Source organism: Ammospiza caudacuta, chromosome 9 (genome assembly GCF_027887145.1).
Source record: "Ammospiza caudacuta isolate bAmmCau1 chromosome 9, bAmmCau1.pri, whole genome shotgun sequence".
Classification (NCBI taxonomy): Eukaryota; Metazoa; Chordata; class Aves; order Passeriformes; family Passerellidae; genus Ammospiza; species Ammospiza caudacuta.
Window position 1 is genome coordinate 29,951,930 of NC_080601.1, and position 21,290 is coordinate 29,973,219.

At 40.5% G+C, this 21,290-nt stretch overlaps 2 protein-coding genes across 5 annotated transcripts in view; one reads left to right on the forward strand and one right to left on the reverse strand.

The window, feature by feature from the left end:
• Positions 1–1,334: 1,334 nt before the first annotated feature.
• ZDHHC6 (zinc finger DHHC-type palmitoyltransferase 6) lies at positions 1,335–11,794 on the reverse strand. The gene is made up of 10 exons (XM_058810172.1): positions 11,517–11,794; positions 9,731–9,822; positions 7,985–8,144; positions 6,780–6,941; positions 6,099–6,152; positions 4,515–4,682; positions 4,192–4,233; positions 3,700–3,845; positions 3,568–3,611; positions 1,335–1,853 (listed from the first exon to the last, which is right to left on the reverse strand). The coding sequence occupies exons 1-10, from the start codon at positions 11,763–11,765 to the stop codon at positions 1,750–1,752; spliced, it is 1,221 nt and encodes a 406-aa protein (XP_058666155.1). The 5' UTR covers positions 11,766–11,794; the 3' UTR covers positions 1,335–1,749.
• Positions 11,795–12,230: 436 nt separating this feature from the next.
• VTI1A (vesicle transport through interaction with t-SNAREs 1A) overlaps positions 12,231–21,290 on the forward strand; it is a 257,663-nt gene continuing 248,603 nt past the window's right edge. For all 4 annotated transcript variants that reach the window (XM_058810369.1, XM_058810367.1, XM_058810370.1 and 1 more), the window contains exons 1-2: positions 12,231–12,446; positions 18,889–18,947. In XM_058810369.1, the coding sequence (XP_058666352.1) occupies positions 12,353–12,446; positions 18,889–18,947 (153 nt within the window). In that variant the 5' untranslated portion in view covers positions 12,231–12,352. The remainder of the gene's footprint in view (positions 12,447–18,888; positions 18,948–21,290) is intronic.

Genomic DNA, 21,290 nt, shown 5'->3' on the forward strand with positions numbered 1-21,290 from the left:
AAAATGATTTAAGCAAGATGAAAACTTTCTTATGTCTTCCATCAGTCTGTGCTGTCTCTGCTGAGAGCTCCTCCCTGTCCCTGCAGTAGTCAGCTCTAATAGTTCAAAAGGCAGTGCTAACAAGGATGCAACATGGGGAAGGTGTATCTGCAGCTTTCCTAGGCCAATTCTCTTTGACTGTAGACAAAAATTGTTTTCCCTGTCTTGTTCAGACAGCTAGTAGTTTTTTCTCTCCCTCTTTAATGCTCTTGCTCAGCCATCCCAAAATGAAAGTAAGATTTATCAAAAGATCCCCCTCTTGCTGTTAGGCAGCTCTAGCTTTGACTAGTAAAAACAACTGACCTAATTCTGTTTCTAGTCTGGGCCTAAAGACCTTGACATCTTAGGGTAACCATTGTGTCACTTACTGTGCTTGTCAGAAATGTGAGGCTATAAAGGCATCTTTGAAACTGCATGTAACAACGCTGTTTATCTTTCCTATCCTTTCCTTAAAGCAATGTGACATGACATCAGTGGTGGCCTAATCTGTCTCCCCAGGGGAGACTGGGGAGGAAAATAAAAAGAAACAAGGAAGAAGAAATATATCCCAGATCTGGATGAGGACACAAAAATGAGCAAGTTATTTGGCAAGAGTAAATCCAGTGCAACTGAGACCTGCAGAATCGAGGCTGAATCCTGTGATGCCCCCTGCTGCAGGGCCTGGAAAGTACTTCTGTTGATACAATAAAGTGATGCTTCCCTGAACAGATATGCTTGGAGGGCAAATGGCACTGCCTCAACAACAAAATATATATAGCAATTCAAGTGTAAATTGGTTTTATATTGGTCTCTTGTGTGCCACTTCGGCCACATGAACTGATTTTCAAAACCTCTCAACCTGGCTGACATGTAACTCTACACTATGAGAGAACAAAAGCACCTGCTGCATTTTAGAGACATTTAAAAAGCCTTGAGCTGGTACAAGTTACTCCTATTTAAGGTCTTCCTTCTAATAATCCATACTAGATCCTAAAGGAAAATGCTTTGAGAAAGCTGTTATCATTAGTAGCAAAATTGACCAAATTTTTTCTTCTTGGATAATGCTTCCTTTTACTTTAAAATGGATCAAGATCTCTTGGGTACTGGCTCAGATTTCAGAGGGAACAGACAGTGGTGGATGTAATTTTTGCCATTAAAAGCACAAAATATTCCTATTGCAACAACAGAAGCATTTTTAACTTTGAAAAGCAACTTACAAGGTTAAATGTTAATTTCCCAGTCAGTTCACACTCCCATGCCTATGGACTAAGTTCTTCTAGGTCGAGAACAATTGAACCCACAAGTGAATATGAATATATCATTTATTTGAGGTGGACAAATCACATCATTAAAAGTCACAGGTAACAAATTTTATCTGGAATTTGAATCAGGTTTTTATTTTCAGGGGCAGCTTCAGAGAAATACAAAAGATAAGCAGCACGCATAACGATCAGATGCGGCTGAGGAATGAACAGAAAAAAACAATCCTGACTTGGGATGAAAAAGATGCATCTTGAAGGCAATCCACTGAATGGCTTCTTCAATTATTTATTGTTCAAAAAGTATGCAAACCATGGCACAGGCATAATACAACCCTTTCAGCAGTGAGGAAAAGAAAACCTCGTCCTAACATATTCATTGCATAAGTCTAAAATAATATACAGAAAATTTCAAGTAAAGGATTGTGGTCTGAAGTAAAAATTCCATTTCATATTTAAAAAAATTAGAAGGCTATTTGATTTTCTTCTCTCCATCCACTGGCTGATCCGTTTCAGAGTCATACTGGTACTTTTCCACACAATTCCTAGGGAACCAGCCTCGTTCTCTTATTCCACCTTAAGACATGAAAAGTTGCATTAACTTAGAACAAAACATGGCCCACTGCTGAGGAAAAACACAGCACTGGAAGAGACATCCATCAAGCACTTACCCAAGTTATTTTCTTCTACAAGACAGAACACCTAAGTAATTTCTAGCATCATTGCTTGGGGATGCACGGATTTTCTCCAACTACCTAAAATGCTTTCAGCCATCTCCAAAGTTTTGCAGTGCTCTACCTTCCTTGAGAAAATTCATCTTCATACCCTATCTGAATCTTTCTGTCTATAAATCAGGTTTACAGCTCCTTTTTCTACACAGCAAGGGCACAGGAAGCGGAAAACAAACTTGTCTATCACAGAATTTCACACAGCTGATGATTATGTGTTCACACCCAGGCTGTCTCCCATTTCCTATTCCTCTCCAGGTAAACTATCCCAATTCTTCTGGATTTTCCTTATAAGTCACATTTTCTATTATCCTAATAATTCTAATTTTTCTCTGTTTTCCTCTCAACCCTTTACAGTTGATCTTCCTCTTTCTTGAGATGCAGTAACTGCTTTTATTTGTAGGAGTACTTCAGCAGAGGCTCTGCCAATGCTCAGGAAGATGGAAGGTTTACATCAGCATCTGGGAAGCTGTATGCCTTTTCTTTTCTGGAAGTGTTGACTCATCTTAAGAGTATCATTGAGTCTTTTTCCACAGAAGAACTGCTACTTATTCATTTTGCCATCTTGCTGTAGTGCAACTTTTCATTCCTGCTTATTTTCAGTATTTTGCTATACCTTCCTAACAAAACTCATCCTATTTTTGAAGCCTAGTCTGATCCAGCCTCTCAGGGTTCACCAAGTTCTCCATCCACAACTTGTTTTAGCTGATTTAAAAAACCCAACATAGAGGAGATATGTCCTACTAATCTTCACAATAAGCAATGTAATACAAACTGTTGCCATGTTCATTTGTATCTGATGTTTGGAGGAGTTTATTGGAGTGAGCTGCCAGGGCACTTCCAGCCCATGAAGGTTTCAGACATCCCACAAAAAGGATTAACTCTTTCAGTGAGGCTGGCAGCCTCACTTGTACAAATATGAAATGCACATGCAATGAATTAACAATTGTTTGGAAGAAACAACAGACTCCAACACACCCTCTGGCAGGTAAAATTTTAGTTCAGTCCAAAGCAAGAGATCTGAAGTGAAAAATGTAAAAGCTTCAATGCAGGTGGCTGTGACGCTGACCAGCAGATCAGCAGGAGTCTTTAATATCTTCAATAGCCCCAGTTAGTTTTATAAATGCATATTAGAGTCTCTAGAAATTATTTCAAACAAAGATATGTTGTCTCCTAGTTTTTAAGATACACAAAGCTTAATTTCTATAGTTATATAGAGTGTGTAGGTAGGTGTTTAAGACAGACCACCATTTAAATATCAAAAAATTAATAATCTTTAACCTCTTTATGGTCTAAAACTCTAACTTTTCCTTAGAATACGAAGTGTCCCCCTTCCCATTCAACTTTCAATAAACTACTACATCTGTGTTCTGTCAGTCTGACAGAGTGAATTAATGTTTATCAAAACTGGGAAGTCTGTGGAGAGTGGAGAGAAGCTAGTGCCAGTAATGTTATCATTCTATATTTTGAGAAGTGAATATATAATATTGGCCACATTTCTAGATAGCTATAAAATTGATTTGCAATTTTCAACAGAAAAAGTGAAATTAACTGCTCCATACCATCAGCAGCTGAGATGAGAATCTTCTCACCATACATCCAGTGTCTGGGGAAGGAAGCATAATAGGTAATTAGATGCCAGAACTCAACTCAGTACTTCTTTTAACCAAATATAAAGGTGTGGAGCCACTAACTTTAAGCCTCTGGTGGCTAAAATGAGATCTCCTTTACTCAGTGCAATTCTAGGTTCTTCAGTGCAGGGTGTTGTGAAGAATGTTTTAACACCTTTAGTCACAGGGCAGCAGACACCACTGTAATCTTCTATGGCTCGATACCTCACCTACAGATTGGAACAGAACACAGCAATTTGTTTTTTGAAGGAGTTATGGCCCTACTGATAAGTTTCACACTAAAAAATTAATTCAAGCATATCACAGATTTAAATATAATGACAGTGGCTGTCAAAGGGACTCTAAATTCTAAATTACTGTTTAACAGTGAAGCACAATCCTCTTTATTATCATGTTTTTTCCCATCTGGAAACTAAGAAGCAAATGCAAAGGCTAAGTGCCAAGAGTAACTGAGCAGATTGCTATACATTGTTTGTGTCACTTAATTACATTTATTTATACCACTGTTTCTATTATTTCAAAGTAATTTTAGACCAAACTTCAACAAATACTTACACTTCTTACTCGCTTGTCTGCTTTCTGTTTCAGTTGCTCTATCTATAAATGATTAAAAATAGAAATTTAGGCAGAATTCAACACAAAATGAAGCCAGGTATTGAAATCATTCAACAAACACCAGAAGTACCATTAGCAGCTAGAAGCACTCACAAAAGCATAACTTTATAGTGCATCAAAAATGGGAGAACACTTAACAGAACTCCTGTACATGTATTTCAAGCCTGTTTGTTTTAGTTATTAAAAAAGCTGGTTTATTATTGCAAAGGAAAGCAGACAATAGTGGGGAGAATCAGCTTGAGACACCACTGAGGAGCAGTTACCGTCAAACTGTATTGGTGACATCCATCTCTAACTGGCCAGTCCAGGCCATCTCCCTCAGGAATCCCAGACCATGTAAACACTTGCCTGAAGTTCTTCCATTTACTTCCCATATCATAGGGGAAGATAAAGGTCTCACCCGTTTGGTAGTACTGGATTCTGTCTTTGGCCTGGAAAATAATTAGGAAATGCAGTACATAAAAACACCCTACACACTGCAGTCAAGCAGCAAGGGTCATAAGCCCTGTATGGATCCATAGGACCTAGAGCAAATATTTTCAAGCAACAGTAGTGAACTCCTGCTGTATCAACCCAGGCTTTAAAACCTCCTTAAATTAAGAAGCATGTCTGGTTTGGGTGCCCCTATCCCTGCCAACCTCCATTTACTCAATAACAACAGTCCACTGACTACATTGATAATTCCCTCCAAGCTCTGATCTTACTTTACTGCTTTCTTTTAGGGACCAATGCCTGACTATTTCTCAGTTACATAAAAAAGCTTCCACAGGTCAGAATCCTTTGGCTAATGATCACAAACATGACTCAACACTGGTGGTGCCAGTCCTCCTCTAAGAATGCACACACAGGCGTGATCTGAATTGCCCACATTCCGTAGTCACGAGCTTTACATTCCCACAGTTCTGATGACATCTAGTGGAGCAGCCACAGAACTGTGCTCTCTTTGTTGCAATAATGCCATTTTATTAAATATTTGTGTATTACAGTCTGTGCTCAGCTTTCAAAAGGGACGTATTAGCGGCCTGTGTTTTACAGTAAAACTTTTAACATATTATTCCAAATTCTACAATAACAGGGATTCCTTTCACTTGTGTTCCTTTATCCCATTATTCCAGGACTTGGATCCAGCCATACAAAGAGCTGACATTACAATAAATACTTTAAGTACTTATACACAGTCAAGATTCTCATGCTAATTTGGCACACAAAATAAGACAACAAGACATTAATGAAATGTTTGTGGACTTACACAAAAACTAACCAGGTAGAATCAAACTAATTTCTAAATACTGAGTCAGTTTTCCTTCCTCTAAACTTAGCTTCTGTTGCTTGACTATATTTCCCCTTAAAAATCTTGTGTAAATCCTTAGAGATAAGGAAATCCAGGAGAAATTTAAAGGACAGAAGACTAGGTATTTTTTAGTACTTCTTTAAAATAAAGGAAAATCCTCCCTTAAAATCTAAAGAAATGGGTAAACCATGAGTCAAAAGATGCCACTTTCAATGGGTCAGTGAGGTGGACAATTAAAGCTACAGGCAGATGTAATGACTAAGACAGCTCAAGTTTCAGATGAAAACACACACAAGTAGGTAAGTCTTTTCAAAGCAAATATTATTGTATGTTCAACAAGCTCCTCCAAAACAAAAATCTATTCATTTACATGATTTCTCATTTCTTTCAGTGAATTTCAGAGATGGTAAAGGAAAAGCTTGTTGTGGGTGTTAGGTCAGTGTTGAAATTGTCAGCTGAAATAACATCTTTGGTTTTAACCCAGAGATGCAACAAAAATTATAAATATGGAAAATAGACTTTGTAACAGTACAAGAATATTATAATAAAAGCATACCTTTTCTTCAATCCAGGATTCGATTGAAGTTTTATTTGTCAAAATTACTTTCATCTGAAATAAAAGTGTTAGGTGAAATTAGGATTTATTTTCTGCAGAATACATCAGCTATACAAAGAAAGCTTCATTTAACAAACTAAACTTGTTTTAAAGAACAAAATTTTTATAGGGTTAAGTGAAACATTTGTTAGAAGCTAACCCTCAGCAGAGATACATGATCTAGAATTACACACTTAAGACAGTACCACACAGTATTGCACTTTATGCTTAAAATGTGTCTTTGTTTCCTTCCAAAGATCTCCAAAATTTTAAGAAATGTATCAGGCACCTATTTGCAGGAACAGGGCAAGTATTTTGCCTTTTTCAGGGAGTTTATAAAATCCATCTCGTATTTTCTTACTTACTTAGATTTTCACATCCAAGAAAAATAATTTAAAAATGAAAAATAATTTTAAAAAATAAAAAAGAATCAAAAAATAATTTAAAAATATGAAAAAATAATTTTAAAAAACCAAAACTGTGGTAGCAGAAAAACTGGGACAAAGCTACACAAATCCCTGAAAAAGTTATACAACATAAGCTTTGAACAACTGTACTTATCTCAATCCTGAATTGTTTCTGCTCCACAAGCACACAGAACTTACAGCTTTTAACTTCTTTGTAACAGAGCCATGGACTCACCTGGATAATAAAAAGCATCCCAACAGCAATAGTTGTTCCTAATGCCAGTCCTAAGGCAAATAAAGATGCAGCAAATGCAGACAGTCCAAAGGGGATTATGGGACGAGGGTCTCTTTTGGCTGCACTCATGTCAATCTTCACAGAACTCCACCCAAAAGATATCTGCAAAGAGGAAAATTCCATTCAACTCTAGAACTTTCCAACTGCTGCAACAAAGCAAGTTATCCCTAAGAAATCTGGCTCTGAAAGTAAGTGTCCAACATCTCACATAGATGAAGTAGAGTAACAAAAAAAAAAATGTACTCAAAAGACTTGTATCTTCAGAAGTTTGCTGCTAGATGGAAAATGAAACCACAGTCATTCACCATCTTGCAAGCTCCACACACCCAAAAATCAGCAAAAAAATCTGGACTCTGGTATGTTCAAAAACTCATATTCATCAGTGTCAGATGGACAATGTTTGCATAGAACAGTCCCTGTTTTCTGTGGAAATGCTGCAGGTTTCCTCTGAAAGCTCTGCAGACAGCAATTCTCAACATTATCCCTCTGCAAACATAACTCAGCTGCTACAAATACAACTTCATCTGTTACACTCAGGTGATGTTATCAAGCTCTTCACTGCAACCACAAAGGCTGAAATCAAAGCTTATAATCTTAACCATGGATCTGAGATAAGGGGTGTATTCCAGAATAAGCTTTACTCACTGTTGAAGTTTTCCAGTTAAAAAAAAACACAGCTAACATATTTTAGTCTTAAAAATAATGTACATTCTTTCTTGAAGTAACAGACAAAATTCAAAAAAAGTGGCCAGTAAAAGGAAATAAATATGATCTAACTCGTGTGTTGGAAATAAATAGCAGCTGTTTTCTGTGCCAGCCAAAACACAGCCTGTCTCTCTCTCTCTCTACATAAAGTGCTACTCTGAAACTGTCTTCAGTCAATGTAGAGCAATAGGAAACTCCCTGTGATTATGAGAAGCCACAGGGGGAAAAAGGAAAAAAAAGAATGAAAATAGAAACAACTTTCTCTGAATCCTCCTCCATTCCCATACATCTTACAGGTACACAGCAGAACTAGGAGTGCATGTGGAAGAAGAGCAAGGAATTCCACATGCTGCTTCACAGAAAACCAAATTCTCTCCTACTTCCAGAGATAAATTATGCACCTGACTCAATATTTTAAGCATTTAGTTATGTTTTCTTACTCTGTTGTAAAGCTGAGTGTACATTGTCATTATAAATATGAAAGAAGCGTGAATGCATCCCAGTGGAGCTAAGAGGAGAAACAGAGTGAAAGATGCATGATTCTGATATCCACAACAGTTGTTGATCCAAGGGCAGTGGTGATCCATCTTCATAACACATCTGTGAATAATAAATACTGATTAATATAAAGGACACAGAAGATGTTTCTCAAAAAACTCAAAGGATGGCTGATTTTCTACTTCTCACCTCCATTCTTTCATTTGAACCCACCAACTTCTACAATCAGATCAACACAGTTTCTTTTCAGTTGCTATTCAGAATTATATTTCCATGTTGTAGAATTAAAAAAGCAAATAAAAAGTGCTTCCAGGTCCTACTCTCTCCAATTATCTGTCCTCCCCTTTACTCAAACTAACTAGTTGCTAATAAACACCATAGAACAGAGCCTGGAGACAGAGCCATAGAATGGGACTTGTAAGAACTATGATCACAATAATTAAGCACTACTGTTAATGTCAGTTTTTAAAAATCAGAATACCAGGAAAATAAAGGAAATATCAAATTCCCTTGTAGAAATTGTAGAAAGAGTATTTTAAAGAAAGATATGCAGACAGAAGTGTGATAGTGGCTCTCTCTTTTCAACTTTCAGAGGGTTTACCACTTTCTCAGTTGCAATGTATCAACCTCACACCACTGAAAATCCTTTTCAAAATACATTTAACATGTGTAAACACCCTAGAGACACTCTTGTATTGAATATAAAGCCAGTTATTTTGGTGTAGCTCACAGATGCAAAAAAACTCCACCTGAATAAAGATTTGTTCACATTCCAAATTACCTTGACAGGTGTGAAAGTCTATGTGACCTTTTAAGTGATCAGTCCTCAGTGCAAAGATTGTCACTCAAGGAAAAGAGTGGTTAGTTTTAAATCTGGGGCTGATGTAGCCAAATTACAGCACTGATCTGGAGTTTCAGTTTCTGTTTCCTAAAAAAACACTGACTGCACATCTTAGGTTTATAGAAATAACAAATGAACACATATGTTGCAATATCCTTTCACCACATTCTCTTAGGAGTCCTTCAGAGGACAACCTGCCTGGACTGCAGTCAGCTGAAGTGCCTTGATTTTTTCAAGATGCACTAAATTCTAGTGACAGCTATTTATAATAAAATATCCTTTGTATCAGGACCATTGTGTTGGAAGATAAAAAGGTGCAAACTTCTTAAGTTGACCCAAAAGGTTTTATTATTTAACATGTCAAGTCCCTTCAAAAACCCGCTTTGGTGAAGAGTGAAAAACAAGCAGTTCAAAATTTCCACTCAAATCAACATTTAATTCCCCTCTGGAAACATGACAGAATAGGTGTTTCTACTCTCTAAGCAGGGCAATGTTTAAACTTAGAATTTTAGAAGAATTTCAGATGATTTTTAGGTATTTATATTTGCATCTCTGAAGCAGGACTGCATTGTTTTGTTAGTACCATCAAGAAGTCCTTAAGAGAAACTAATTCCAAACTATAAAGAAAATGTTAAAGACAGCCATTTTTCTAAACTAAAACACAGTAAAACTGTATAGATATCATACAACTAGAAATTGGAAACACTTGAAGGGCTATAATGCTCATATGGAAGGTTTTTAAAAAACTACAATGCAAGTGCTGGAAGCACAAGTTATGGCAACAGCCCATCATGAGGTTTGAAGGTGCTCTAAAAGGGACTTTCAACAGCTGTGAGAGGAACAGTACCTGTTACACTTCCGACAGTGGTGTGAACGAGGTGCCTTGTAAGACTGACACACTTTACAGTATTGGAGATACATGCAATCCTGAGATTTCTCCTTTAAACAGAAGAACAGCAGTGTTAGATGTATACATAACTCTGCTGGCAATGTTTATCTTGGCATTTTCCTAACTTCTGATTTCTTCTGACAGGGTGTGGTCCATAGTCCAACCCAACTTAATGGTAGGCGTCAAGTACAGGAAAAAACAAAATTAAATTATCTCCCAGCTAATCTCTTGGCTATCAACACAGCCATCTCCCACTGTTGAAAGTGCTGGCTGCTAAAAGAAATAAACAGTTCTTCCTTCAGGAAGAGCAACTGTACAAGCAGGATTTCACAGTGAAGTTCTGAGAGGAAAAGTCAGCATGTTATTGTTCTAATAGAAAAAAAATCCTGAGCACATTTTCTCTCCATTTTACACAATAAACTATTCTAAGCTTATTACTAAGATACAGCACTGGTAAACACTAATGTTCAACTCTCTCACAATCTCTTTTACACACACAACCCACAACTACAGCAAGAGGAGAGACAGAGACACTTGCAGACAGCAAGCAGTGGCCAAAATCTTGCACCCATTTGTCCTGCTAAGATGATTATCAGGATCCTCTTCTGCCCAGACTCTGTCCTGAGTAATACTCCACAATTAGAAAGGTGACCAGCACTAAACTCCCACTGGAACACCAACTCTGGGCAGCTGCCTTGAGAGCTGCCTGTGTCATTCTTGGCTACAACTCTTCCAAGAGATTACTGAAGCACAGGAAATGCAAATTTCTATCTTGCACTGTGTTAAGCAGATGGTAACCATATAATTTTCTGGCTTGCGTAAAATAAAAAAGAAATTTTCTAAATTAATTACTTCTAACTGTTACTGCTAGCAGCAAAATCTTCAAACCAGGTGTCTGCAGGAGCATGCAGACAACCTTGAGGTTCTCATTCCCAGCTATCTGTGCTTGTGTCCTGTGCTTTGCTTTGAGAAGCCCCTAATATAATAAAGCACAGCAACTGCTGCCAGCCAAGCAGCATCAGCAGAGCCCTGACAGCACAGGGAGGGGATGGAGAAGGGCAGCAGAACAGAACAGAGCCTCGGAGAAGCAGATAAAGGATGTAACTCAGGCAGGAAGCCCGCTCAGCTCTGCAAGGCTGACAAAGCAGCAGGCACGGAAATCAACAGAGCTGTGCTTGCTGCAGCTGGGGTCAAGGAACGGCCACCAAATATTCCAACACTGGCCACTGAACACCACCAAAACAGACCCCAAAAGGTCACACAAGGGCTTCCAATAAGGAAAATGACAATGTAAAGTAAAGCGGTACATATACACTAAATAAGTGGGGATAGCTAGTGAATGTGTAATCAGTGTGGCTGATAAAAACTCTGTTTACCCAACGCTCGGCACACTCCATCACAGGAAGGATATTTGAAGGGCCCAGCGTGCTGCTTTCTAATAGCAAAACTGCGTTAGAAAGTTTCTATCTGTCCGATTTCGGTATCAGGAGCAAACTGGGTTCTACTGGAAACTCTGGAAGCGGCCAGAGCAAACGGGGAGAGGCAAAGGGAAGATTTCGGAACAAGATAAGGAGGAAGGAGTGGCCTGAGAGCGTGCGGCGTTCCTGGGGCACAGAGGAGAAGCAGCGGCCCCGAAGGACACGCGATTTGTACAGTCCTGACCGCGGGGCGGCCGGCCCGGCCCCAGGGCTGCCCGCCGGGCCCCGCAGGCCCCGGGCCGAGGCGGTCGCAAGGCAGCGCTTACCGGCGTCCACCCCAGCGGGACGTACCCGGGGCCCACGAACATGGCGCTGAAGTAGTTGTAGAGGATCATGACGGTCCAGTTGAGCAGCATCACGAAGTTGACGCTTCCCCCGGCCGTGTCCAAGGGCCAGTACCAGAGCGCGGCGTCGGCCATGGCGGTGGCGGAGCACACGGCCACCACGGCCAGCGCCACCGCCGGGCCCCAGTGGCACAGGCGGCGCGCCCGCTGCAGCGCGCCCGGCCCCACCATCCCCGCTACCGCCGCCCAGCCGCCGCCGCCCCGCCGCCGCCGTGCATGGCTCCCGCCGGCCGCGGAGGGAGAGGGCGGGAAGGGAAGAGGGAAGGGGAGGGGAGGGGAGGGAGTGGGAGGGGAGGCGGGGAAGGGGCGGGGAAGGGGCGGGGAAGGGGCGGGGAAGGGGCGGGGAAGGGGCGGGGAAGGGGCGGGAGCGGGGCCCGCGCTGCCGCCGCCGCCCGCCCGCGGTCCGCTCGCAATACGGCCCCCCCGGGAAACAGCGGCCCGCCAGTAGCGGCCGCAGCCGCGTTCCTCTCCCCTGCAGGTTACGAGGCGGGGCATGAGGGGCTGCGGGACGGTAGTGACCCGCCGCTGCCGTCTCTCTTCGGTGCCTGCGGTGCGGCGCGATCCCGCGTGTCAAGGCCCCTCAGGGGTTGTCGGGAGGGCCGAGAGGGGCTGGGCCGTGCCGGTTAAATCCCTGAGTTTCGCCGGAACGTGTGGCGAGGAGCCCGGGGGCGGGGTGGGGGACGCGTTTTGGTGTGGCAGAACGCGGAAGCGGCGCGGTGCGGAGCGGCGCCCCCGGCACCGGCAGCGCCATCGCCGCGATGTCCTCCGACTTCGAGAGCTACGAGCAGGACTTCGCCGTGCTCACGGCGGACATCACGGGCCGCATCGGGAAGGTGCCGAAGCTGGTAGGAGGTGAGCGGCTGTTCTCCGCCCCCGCGGCCCTCGCTCCGCAGGCCCGTGCGCGGGAGCCGGCGGTGGGCGCGCAGGGCGGTGGCGGGAGGTGCCGGCGTGTTCAGGGAGCCCTCGCCGCTGTCACTCCTCGCTCCTTACGCAGCGCTGTCACCGCCCTGCCCCGGTCTGTCCCAGCAGCGGGATGTGTTGGGGATACTGTGACAGAATATTTGCTCGCTGGTCACTGTAAGGATCAGCCCTTCCCTTCTGCCCCGCTCTGCGGTTCCGCCGGTGCTCCTGAAGGGCTGGGCAGAGCTAAAGCTGCTGGGGGATGCTCCCCGTGCCAGCACTGCTGCTGAATCCTCGTTATTGTGATCATGCCACGACATCACTCATGGAAATCAAGTGTTTTTCCTGTGGCACAGAGAGATTTTGTGCGTGACTTAATCTGAATCAGTATTTTTGCTGCCTGCTCCTCGTACGTTTGATTTGGATAATTGACTGTGGTGACTCACAGGCAGGAGCACATTCAAAGAAATCCGTGTTCGTTTACTTTAATGTGTTTGTCAGTAGCCTGCAGCGTTCATGTTCTGTTTCATGATGTATCCCTGCAGCAGAGTCAGTACTGTCTGTAAGAGTAGAAAGATGAAAGTTTTAATCTCGTTAGTCCAGCTGAATCTTCCAGCCCACAGGAATCAGTGCCCCAGTACAGGGCTCTGTGTGAGATGGAGGGAAGCCGACACTCGTGGTTTTCTCATCTGTTCCTCTTGTAGCTCAGCTTAATGCCTCTTCCAGCTCATTTAATACTTCTGCCTCTGCTTCTCATGCATATTACCCAGAAGTTTGGGAGCCTTAACCATAGGAGTGGATAATGTGTAAGAAGGAAGTAAACACATACCAATGGTGTACTTTTCCATATGACTAAAGGAAAAGGTATCATGCATCCAGGAGCAAAGAATAGCATCCTACTTTTAGAGTGGGAAATGCATCATGAAGTGATGAGTAGTGACTCTAAACAGGATTTGAGGTAGGTGATCAACTGAAATGTGTGATCTCAGGGGATTTTGAATAAAATACCTTTTTGATTTTGGAAGGTTATGTCCAATTCTAATCTTAGCAAGTTGGAAAGTCTTCTGAAAAAACAGGGTTGAGTTCCATGGCTGAAGGAAACTGTGCCTTTTCCTTGGCTTAACAGAGATGTTTTGCTCTTGATCTTAACAGCAAGGACACAGAGAGATAATTCAGTCAGAACCTGAAGCTGAGCTGGAAAAATTTGTCTGTTTTCTAATGGAAACTTACAAAATGAAAATGAAATAGAATCAGAGTTCCTGTGATTGAATTTTAGAACTGGTATGTAATTTAATCTCCTCAGAAATTATATTTAACCTGTAAATGGCCACTGGAACCATTTACTGAGGTGATGCAGGGAATCCTTCACAAAGGCTTCTTAACTTTTGAACTGTAAATTTAAGGACCTCTGGTAGGAACAGGGAGACATCATAAATACACTACTGGCTCATCCTCTGAAAATCAATAGTGCCAGGCTAACTTATAGGAAAAGAGAGATTTAATTCCCTAATTGTAAAGAATAGAGGTTTGAGTTCCTTGTTGTATAGATTTTGGAAGTCATCAGAGTCTGATTCAAGGAGAGGATTATGGAAATCCACTACTGTTATGCAGAATATTCTTCCTACTATTGAACAGTCTCCCTTATTCACTTAGGGAGATTTTGGAGCTTAAATAAAAGATGTTTAAAGAGTGTTGGCTTCAACAGTGACATAGCCTAGAAGCAGCAGGTTTTGAAATCATCACTCTTAATGAGACCATTGGAAGGTTACTTTTTAAATAGAATTTGCCATCCTCTTGGAGGAGACAGAATGAATGTTCCCTGCAGGACCAGGAGTGTGGTACTGGGCTAAATGGAGTCAAGATAATACAAAAGTTAATTTTTTTCACCCCATATTATATTTGTGGTTGGTTATATGGGTTTTGAACTGACTTGCATTATAGCTGCTTCTTGCACTGTGCACTTATGGCTTAGCTATTGCTTCTGTTTTCAGGGCTATTCTGTCTTTCATCAGGGAAAAAAAAAATTCCATGACTTCAAAACAAACTGCAGTCTTAGCTAACAGAGACATTTGACCACTTGGAAAAAGAAATCTCTGATTATGCTGAACCCTTTATCAGAAATATTTTAAATACACATTTTTCCCTTGTTTCTTAATAGGAACATTTGCAAGATGTTTGCTTCTTCATCACCAGAAGTTCCAGTTAGTTCTTGTGGCGGTGGCTGGGAGAGCCTCAAAGAGAGGAATGTGAGGTGGGAGGGGAGCTGAGGTGACAGTTTGCAGCAGCAGTGATTTGAGAGATTGCTGATGGCCTTCTTCCTCCCAGCTGGAAGAAGCAGGATGAAAGGTGTAAGGACTTGTGCCACTCTGCATAATAAAAAGAGATCTCCTGAAGTCTAGTGACTGGTTATTTCCCTCTGCTGCCCAAGATGGACCTGCTCCAGTGGAGAAATGCTGCTTAATTGGTTTTGCAACATTCCTGCATTCCCTGTTGTCAGGACAGGATGCTGTCCTGTGTTCTAGGAGGATGATGGCTCAGCTGACAGTCCTGTTGTCACAAATGCATAAATAGTTCAGCAAGAAATGTAACAAAGGCTCTCTGATATCACAGAAACAATAAGCAGCAGGGACAATAGAACATCTTGGGAAGAAACGTCTTCTGTTGTTGAGGCAGACATCACCTGGGGGATTAAAGAAAGTTATAAATAGAGAAATGCCTTTTAAATAGATTTTCTGTGTTGCTGCTGCAGGTCTTTGAAGAATGAAGATCATTGACTGATGTGTTTTATTAATGCTCCTCGGTCTTTCAGAGAAACATCTGTCTTATGATTTAACCAAAACTTCATACAGATTTTGATTGCTTGATATGAAAGAGAGTTTTATCAGCACAAATGATGATACTTAGTTTATTCCCAGCACAGTAGCCTCTGGTTTGTGATGGCTTTGGACTGGAGTGCTGCCATTCTTCTCATACTTGGTACCTGCATTATCTGCTGGGCAATCAAAGTGCTGCACTTGAGTTGCTAACAGGTTTAGCTGAAGAAAGCCCCACTTTTAATTTTCTGTTGTACTCCTGCACTGAAGTTTCTTGTCTCAGTTTCAGATCTGGCTCATTATGCCATGCCTCTTGAACCCAGTTTTAGTACCCAAAGAGAGAAATGCAGGTACTGTTCCATCTGTCTCTGCTGTTGGACAGTAACTTCTGGCAGTGGTGAACGTGTAACCACCTGAGTGAGCACAGCAGCATCAACAAGTGGTCGGTGAGCTGAAGCCCTTTGTTACTCAGTGTCTTCCTCAGCATGTACTGAAATGAAAAGATGCAATTCCACAAGCAGTGGGACTACTCAGTCTTGAGCCAGGGTTTTTTGACATCAAACCAGTGCTGTGTTATCTTTCCAACCTTGTGGGCAGATTCCCACCTTTCTGTAACTGCTGTATTTTGGGAGACAAAGAAAGTGTCTAATGCCAGGGCCAAACTGAAAGAAGTGGTGAAAATGTACTGAAGGCTTGTTTCTTTTAAGAAAGTTACACAACCTTGTGTACAGAGAACAGATTTCTTTGCAATCCTCTGCAGAGGAAAACCCCTTTTTGTTTCCAGTCTTTATCCATAGTTTGTCAATTTTCACTTAAAATATACAAGCTATGTGAAATATTTTGTTTGGGACATTCTGTCTAGCAATGTAAGGAAAAGATTACATTTAGATATATTTGATGGAGCATTGTTTTTTATTTTCTCTAAAGGATATTTGAATTCTCAATCAAAATAAAAAATTATAAAGCACTTTTTACTTAACTTCCTGTGGAAGTGTGTTTAGGGAAGTGATGGAGTAGGCAGGTTGAAAACTGCTAAGTCACAGTGGACTAATACAGTTAGTCGTTAATTAGACTGTAACTTGTTTATCCTGATCTACTTGATTAGTGGCAAACTTCTCTTACCCAGAGGAACTCCCTTGGATCTCACTTTCAGTTTGAACAAATCATCCTGTGAATACTGTGCCCCCCTTCCTATGGGGATTCTGGCTGTGAAAGAAATTGTTTCCTTTGCTTAACCACTGAAGTAAAAGTAAAACTGAAAAGAAATGCTTTGGGAACCATGGTTACATGGTACTGTGGGCTCTAGAGGATCAGTTGTTGCAACAAGTTTAGCCGCTCTCCTGGAAGCCTGAAGATCCTGCTCCAGAGCTGCAGTGCTGGGATGTTGCCATGTGCCTGCTCACATATCTATATTTTAAGGAAAAACAAAGGCAGCATCTGGGTGATTATGTACCTGGGCCAGTATTAAAATCTGTAGTTGGGTTAAAATTTAATTAACTAAACCATTGGAGATCATTTGAATACCCTCTCCTCCTAATTTTATGAGAGCAGTTTTAGCTAGACCTTCTTCTGTACTAATGAGTTTTCCCTACAAAAAGTCTGTAGTGGGTCAGTAAGATTTTACTGGCCAGTAGAGTGCTGGGTAGTTCTTGTAATCACAAGTACAAGCAGAATTATCTCAGTATGAAATACCTGCCAAAAAACTCCAACTTTATATCCCTAAATTTCAGGTTACTAAATGTGTATGAAAGTTGTGATCCCGTATAACTCAAGGAAGTACTGAAAATGCTATAGTACATTTATATTCTGCTGCTATGTTTTAAAATTTTATTTCAGCTTCAATAAAATGGTGCTGTGTATTTCATACCTTCCATTGTTTTTATTTTTGTCCATTGTCATCTTGCTGACTTCCAAATGACAGGAAGAACAGAGGTGTTTTGGGATATGAGAATAGAAATATGTGGAGGGGTGGGGAAGGGGCAGATTTCTTTTAGTTTTTTTGTGTTAGGAAGATAAAGTGCTGAATTTTCTGGCCTGGGTGCTATCATGAGAACCTGGTGGGGAATTAAAGGAAGACATTTCCTGCAGAAAACTGAAAGTGCTACACAGAAAATTTTTCCTGCATCTTCTGCTGTAGTCGAATCCACTGGATGTGTCAGGGTGAATTCCACATTTGCAGGAAAGATGGTCCCAAGCCTGATCCTCTGTGCAGGCAGAGCTCCAGTATATGTAACTGAGGAAGGACAGATTGTGATGTTCCTGTGTCCCTGAATGACAGTGTATTTTGGTGAATGAGAAGTATATTATTATTGAAGTGGTTCTCTCATGAAATTTAGTGGTTTGTGGAATGCAGAAGATTGAAGGAGATGATCAGATTGTCCCTTTTGGTCTTTAATATGTCAGTTCCAGGATACAAAGAGATCATGTGGAACAGGGGCAAGGGGATTCAGATTAAAAACAAAGCTCTGAAGTTTAGAGACACATGATTGAGTCTTGTGCTGACATAGATTTATCCATCGTGACCTCTGGGGAGCTGTGACTGGAGACACTTTGGTGACATTCACTTTTGATCTGCTTCATCAGGCAAACCACCAGTAGAGATGTCTCATGAGACTCCTGGTTTCAAACAAACCATTTGTATGTTCAGTTTTGTTGTTAACTTCATTGGCACAATGGGTGGATTTAGAGTCTGAAGGCTGGAAGATGTGATGGTAGGATGGAAACCCTTGAATACCCACAGTAATGAAGCAGTGTGGGGACATTTTATTATCCAGTGTCTGAATATTTCTCAATTTGTTTCATGCTGTAACAAACCAAGTTGTGAAGCACTTGGAGTGTTTGTGATGATGTGACACTGAATTTCAGTTCTCAGTTCAGACTGGATTCTGCCTGCAAATGGATGGTTGGAGGCAGGGCAAAAGTCACTCTCTGTAGCTGCGACCTTGCTGGGGAACCTGGCAGATGGTGATCGCTATGTATAGCTTGAAACTTATTTAAATTTTTAAACAATTCCATATTTTATTACTAATTTCCATTTTTACTGTTACTAGAAGACAGTGGTTTTCTTGTAGTTCCTGTGGCATTTCATTTTATATCTGTTGAACCAAAAGAAACAATTCTAGACCCCACATAGGAGTAGGGAATAGAAACATCGTTTTTCTTCAGACCCTGAATTAGTTTTAATTGGGATGCTTGGCTGGTTTTGTGCATCTCATATTTTGCAGGTGAATCTGTTATGCCTTTGTTCTTAAATGATATTTTTTCCATTTAGTGTATGCATGTGCCTTCCCATGCATTTTTACACACCAGCAAGTGCCTGCTGAGGCAGAATTCCTGCAGCTGAAGCAGCTTTAAGTGCTTTCCCAAGTAGCAAATGCTGCATAACAGGGCAGAACTTCAAGGATTCTCCAGTCTTTTTTATTTTTTTTTAATTACTAATGTGTGTATCACCCTGTGTGAGGATGTCACACAGAATAAATCTCAAGTCTGTTTTAGCTGATACATACAATCTTTTGAAATGGTATGCTTTTCTTTCATGGTAAGAGCACAATTATATTGGCTTTTTCACAATTCTGTTTCAGATGAGAAGAAGCAGATGGTTGCAAATGTTGAGAAACAGCTCGAAGAAGCGAGGGAACTGGTATGTTCTGGCTTTTCATATGTTAACTGCAAATTCCTAAAAAAGTAATAGAATCATTGATAGCAACATTTAACACCCATGCCCTAAAAATACTTAGCAATGATATATTAGAAAATGAAATAGTAGTCTTGAAATAGTTCTTATTTGAGGATATGAAATAAGAGTGTATCTTTTTTTAATCCTCTGTTAAATGATGCAAGGTTTGCACTATTGCTGTAAGTCCATAAATAGTTAGACATAGTTGTGGATTAGGTCTTTAGGAATGGAATTAAATATTACACACCATGACTTTGTTTTTGGCTTGTAAGACCCAAGCATCTACTTAATTTCATCTATCAGAATGTCTTGTAGAGCAGTAGCTCTTTTTTTCCATTTTAGCAAGTGACACATAAAGGTGAGACAAGGGGCCATGGCAGTGTGGGTCACTGCTCCAAGAAGAGTGTAGCTGTTAACCAGGCATCAGTTTGTGGTTCACACTGACAAAAAAATCCCAGTATGTGACAAACAACTGTGACTCTTTTATTTATTTTGTTCCCATTACAGCCTGTCATGTCTTCCATCTGGGAGCAGTATAAGAGTAAAGTTTTGTAGATATGGAGTAACTGAGTGTTGGTGACAGCTGAGATTGTCTTTTTCCCACATGGCCAATAGTTCTTTACCTGAAGTTGCTTTTGTTTATTGCTTGCAAATGGCTTTGGTGTATCTAATGTCAGAAATGTAATCTGAATGTTAGGATAGGGAAAAAATTAGCTTTTCTACCCTAGAATTTATTGTAATGGAAAAAACTTGAATCAATTTTTTGGCTACTAACTACATACTAAAATTAATTTTTTGAAGTGGCATAGGAAGAAAAAGTCTCTTGGCTGTTTGAAGGCATACAAAGTGCTTTTAGTTTAAAAATAGAATTAGTCTTGTAGACCAGAGCATTGGAATAGCATCCAGTAAAGCTGGATCTTGGGATGACTTCCTGCAGTTTTGTCTTGTGAGCATGACAAAGCAACTAACCTCTTTAATTTGGTATTCCCAGTGAGACACATGGTAAAATTATTGACTCATTTCATGAGGATGTTCTGTAGATACATTAAGGCATTTTGGGCACTTTCATATTCAAACAGCTGCAAAAAGTAGAAATCTAGAAATGTTTTTCAGCTCATTTTCACTACAAGTTGACATGGCAAAAGACAGAGTAGTACAGAGGAGCTCCAGTGTGGGTGGTCATTCAGATTTGCTTTTCTACTCAAATAGGTTGGAAGGAGCAGAAAGTGAGGTAATGGCTTCTTACTTCTCTCCTTATGTCAGGAAAATATAATCTACATTTGCATTTATTACAAGATTAAAATATAAATCCAGTATTTGTATTTTTATGCTAATGATGATCTTCATTTAATGTACTGGCTTTTCTTTCACACTTTTGTTTTAGATCTTTAGATTCAATTATTGGCTTTAAGCAATTACCCAACATGTTTGTGATTAATGTCAAGGCTTGGGTTTAGAAATCAATTTGAACAAACCTGCTAATAACAGAACTAATTAAGAGGATCCTATTTTAAACTAAAGGCTACAGTAGAAAATCAAAATAAACCTAATTCCTTGCTGCTGATAGTTTTCATACATTGGTTTGCTTCATTGTCTTGCATAGTCAAAGCTGGGATTAGCTGATTTTTATTTCCTACTTGGCTAGGAAATAACACTCTCATGTATAATAAATATTATTATAGAGATAATTTATTTGTGTTCACTAACCGGTGATGGTTTTAAAACACTTTCTGCTTTGTTTGGGTAAAATCACTGGTGTAATTGATTTGATATATGTGCAGAACTGACATGAAAACTTTCAGACTCCCAGGCTGCCTTTTCAAGCCAGAGCTGTGGAGTAAGGAATCTCTGGAGAGAAATCTTGTTGTTCTACATTCAGTGTGGAGTATCTAATTGTTATATTTAACAGGTTTTTAAGAAAGATGATTGTTGAGCTAACCTTGGGGAAATTCTTTGAGTGTAAAATCTAGCGTGTGCCAGAAGAATTGTGATTTTTTGAGTGAAATTCTTCTTTTAAAGAAGATAACTCTCTCTCTGTTATTTGCCTTTATCTTTGATGAAGAACACATCACACAATTGTTGTGTTGCAGATGCTGGGTTATTCTTGTCTTGTGTTTTTTGGTTTAGATCTCTATTTTAGTTCCAGGGCTTTAGAATCAGAATAGTGAAGCTTACCAGTTTCTTAAAATACAGCAGCTGATTCCAGAGTCCAGAGCAGATTCATATGGAGAAGTTCCTGTGGGAGGGGGAGTCTTATTATGGAGTGGGCAACATCAGCCACACTACTTTGTTGTATTTTTGAATGGA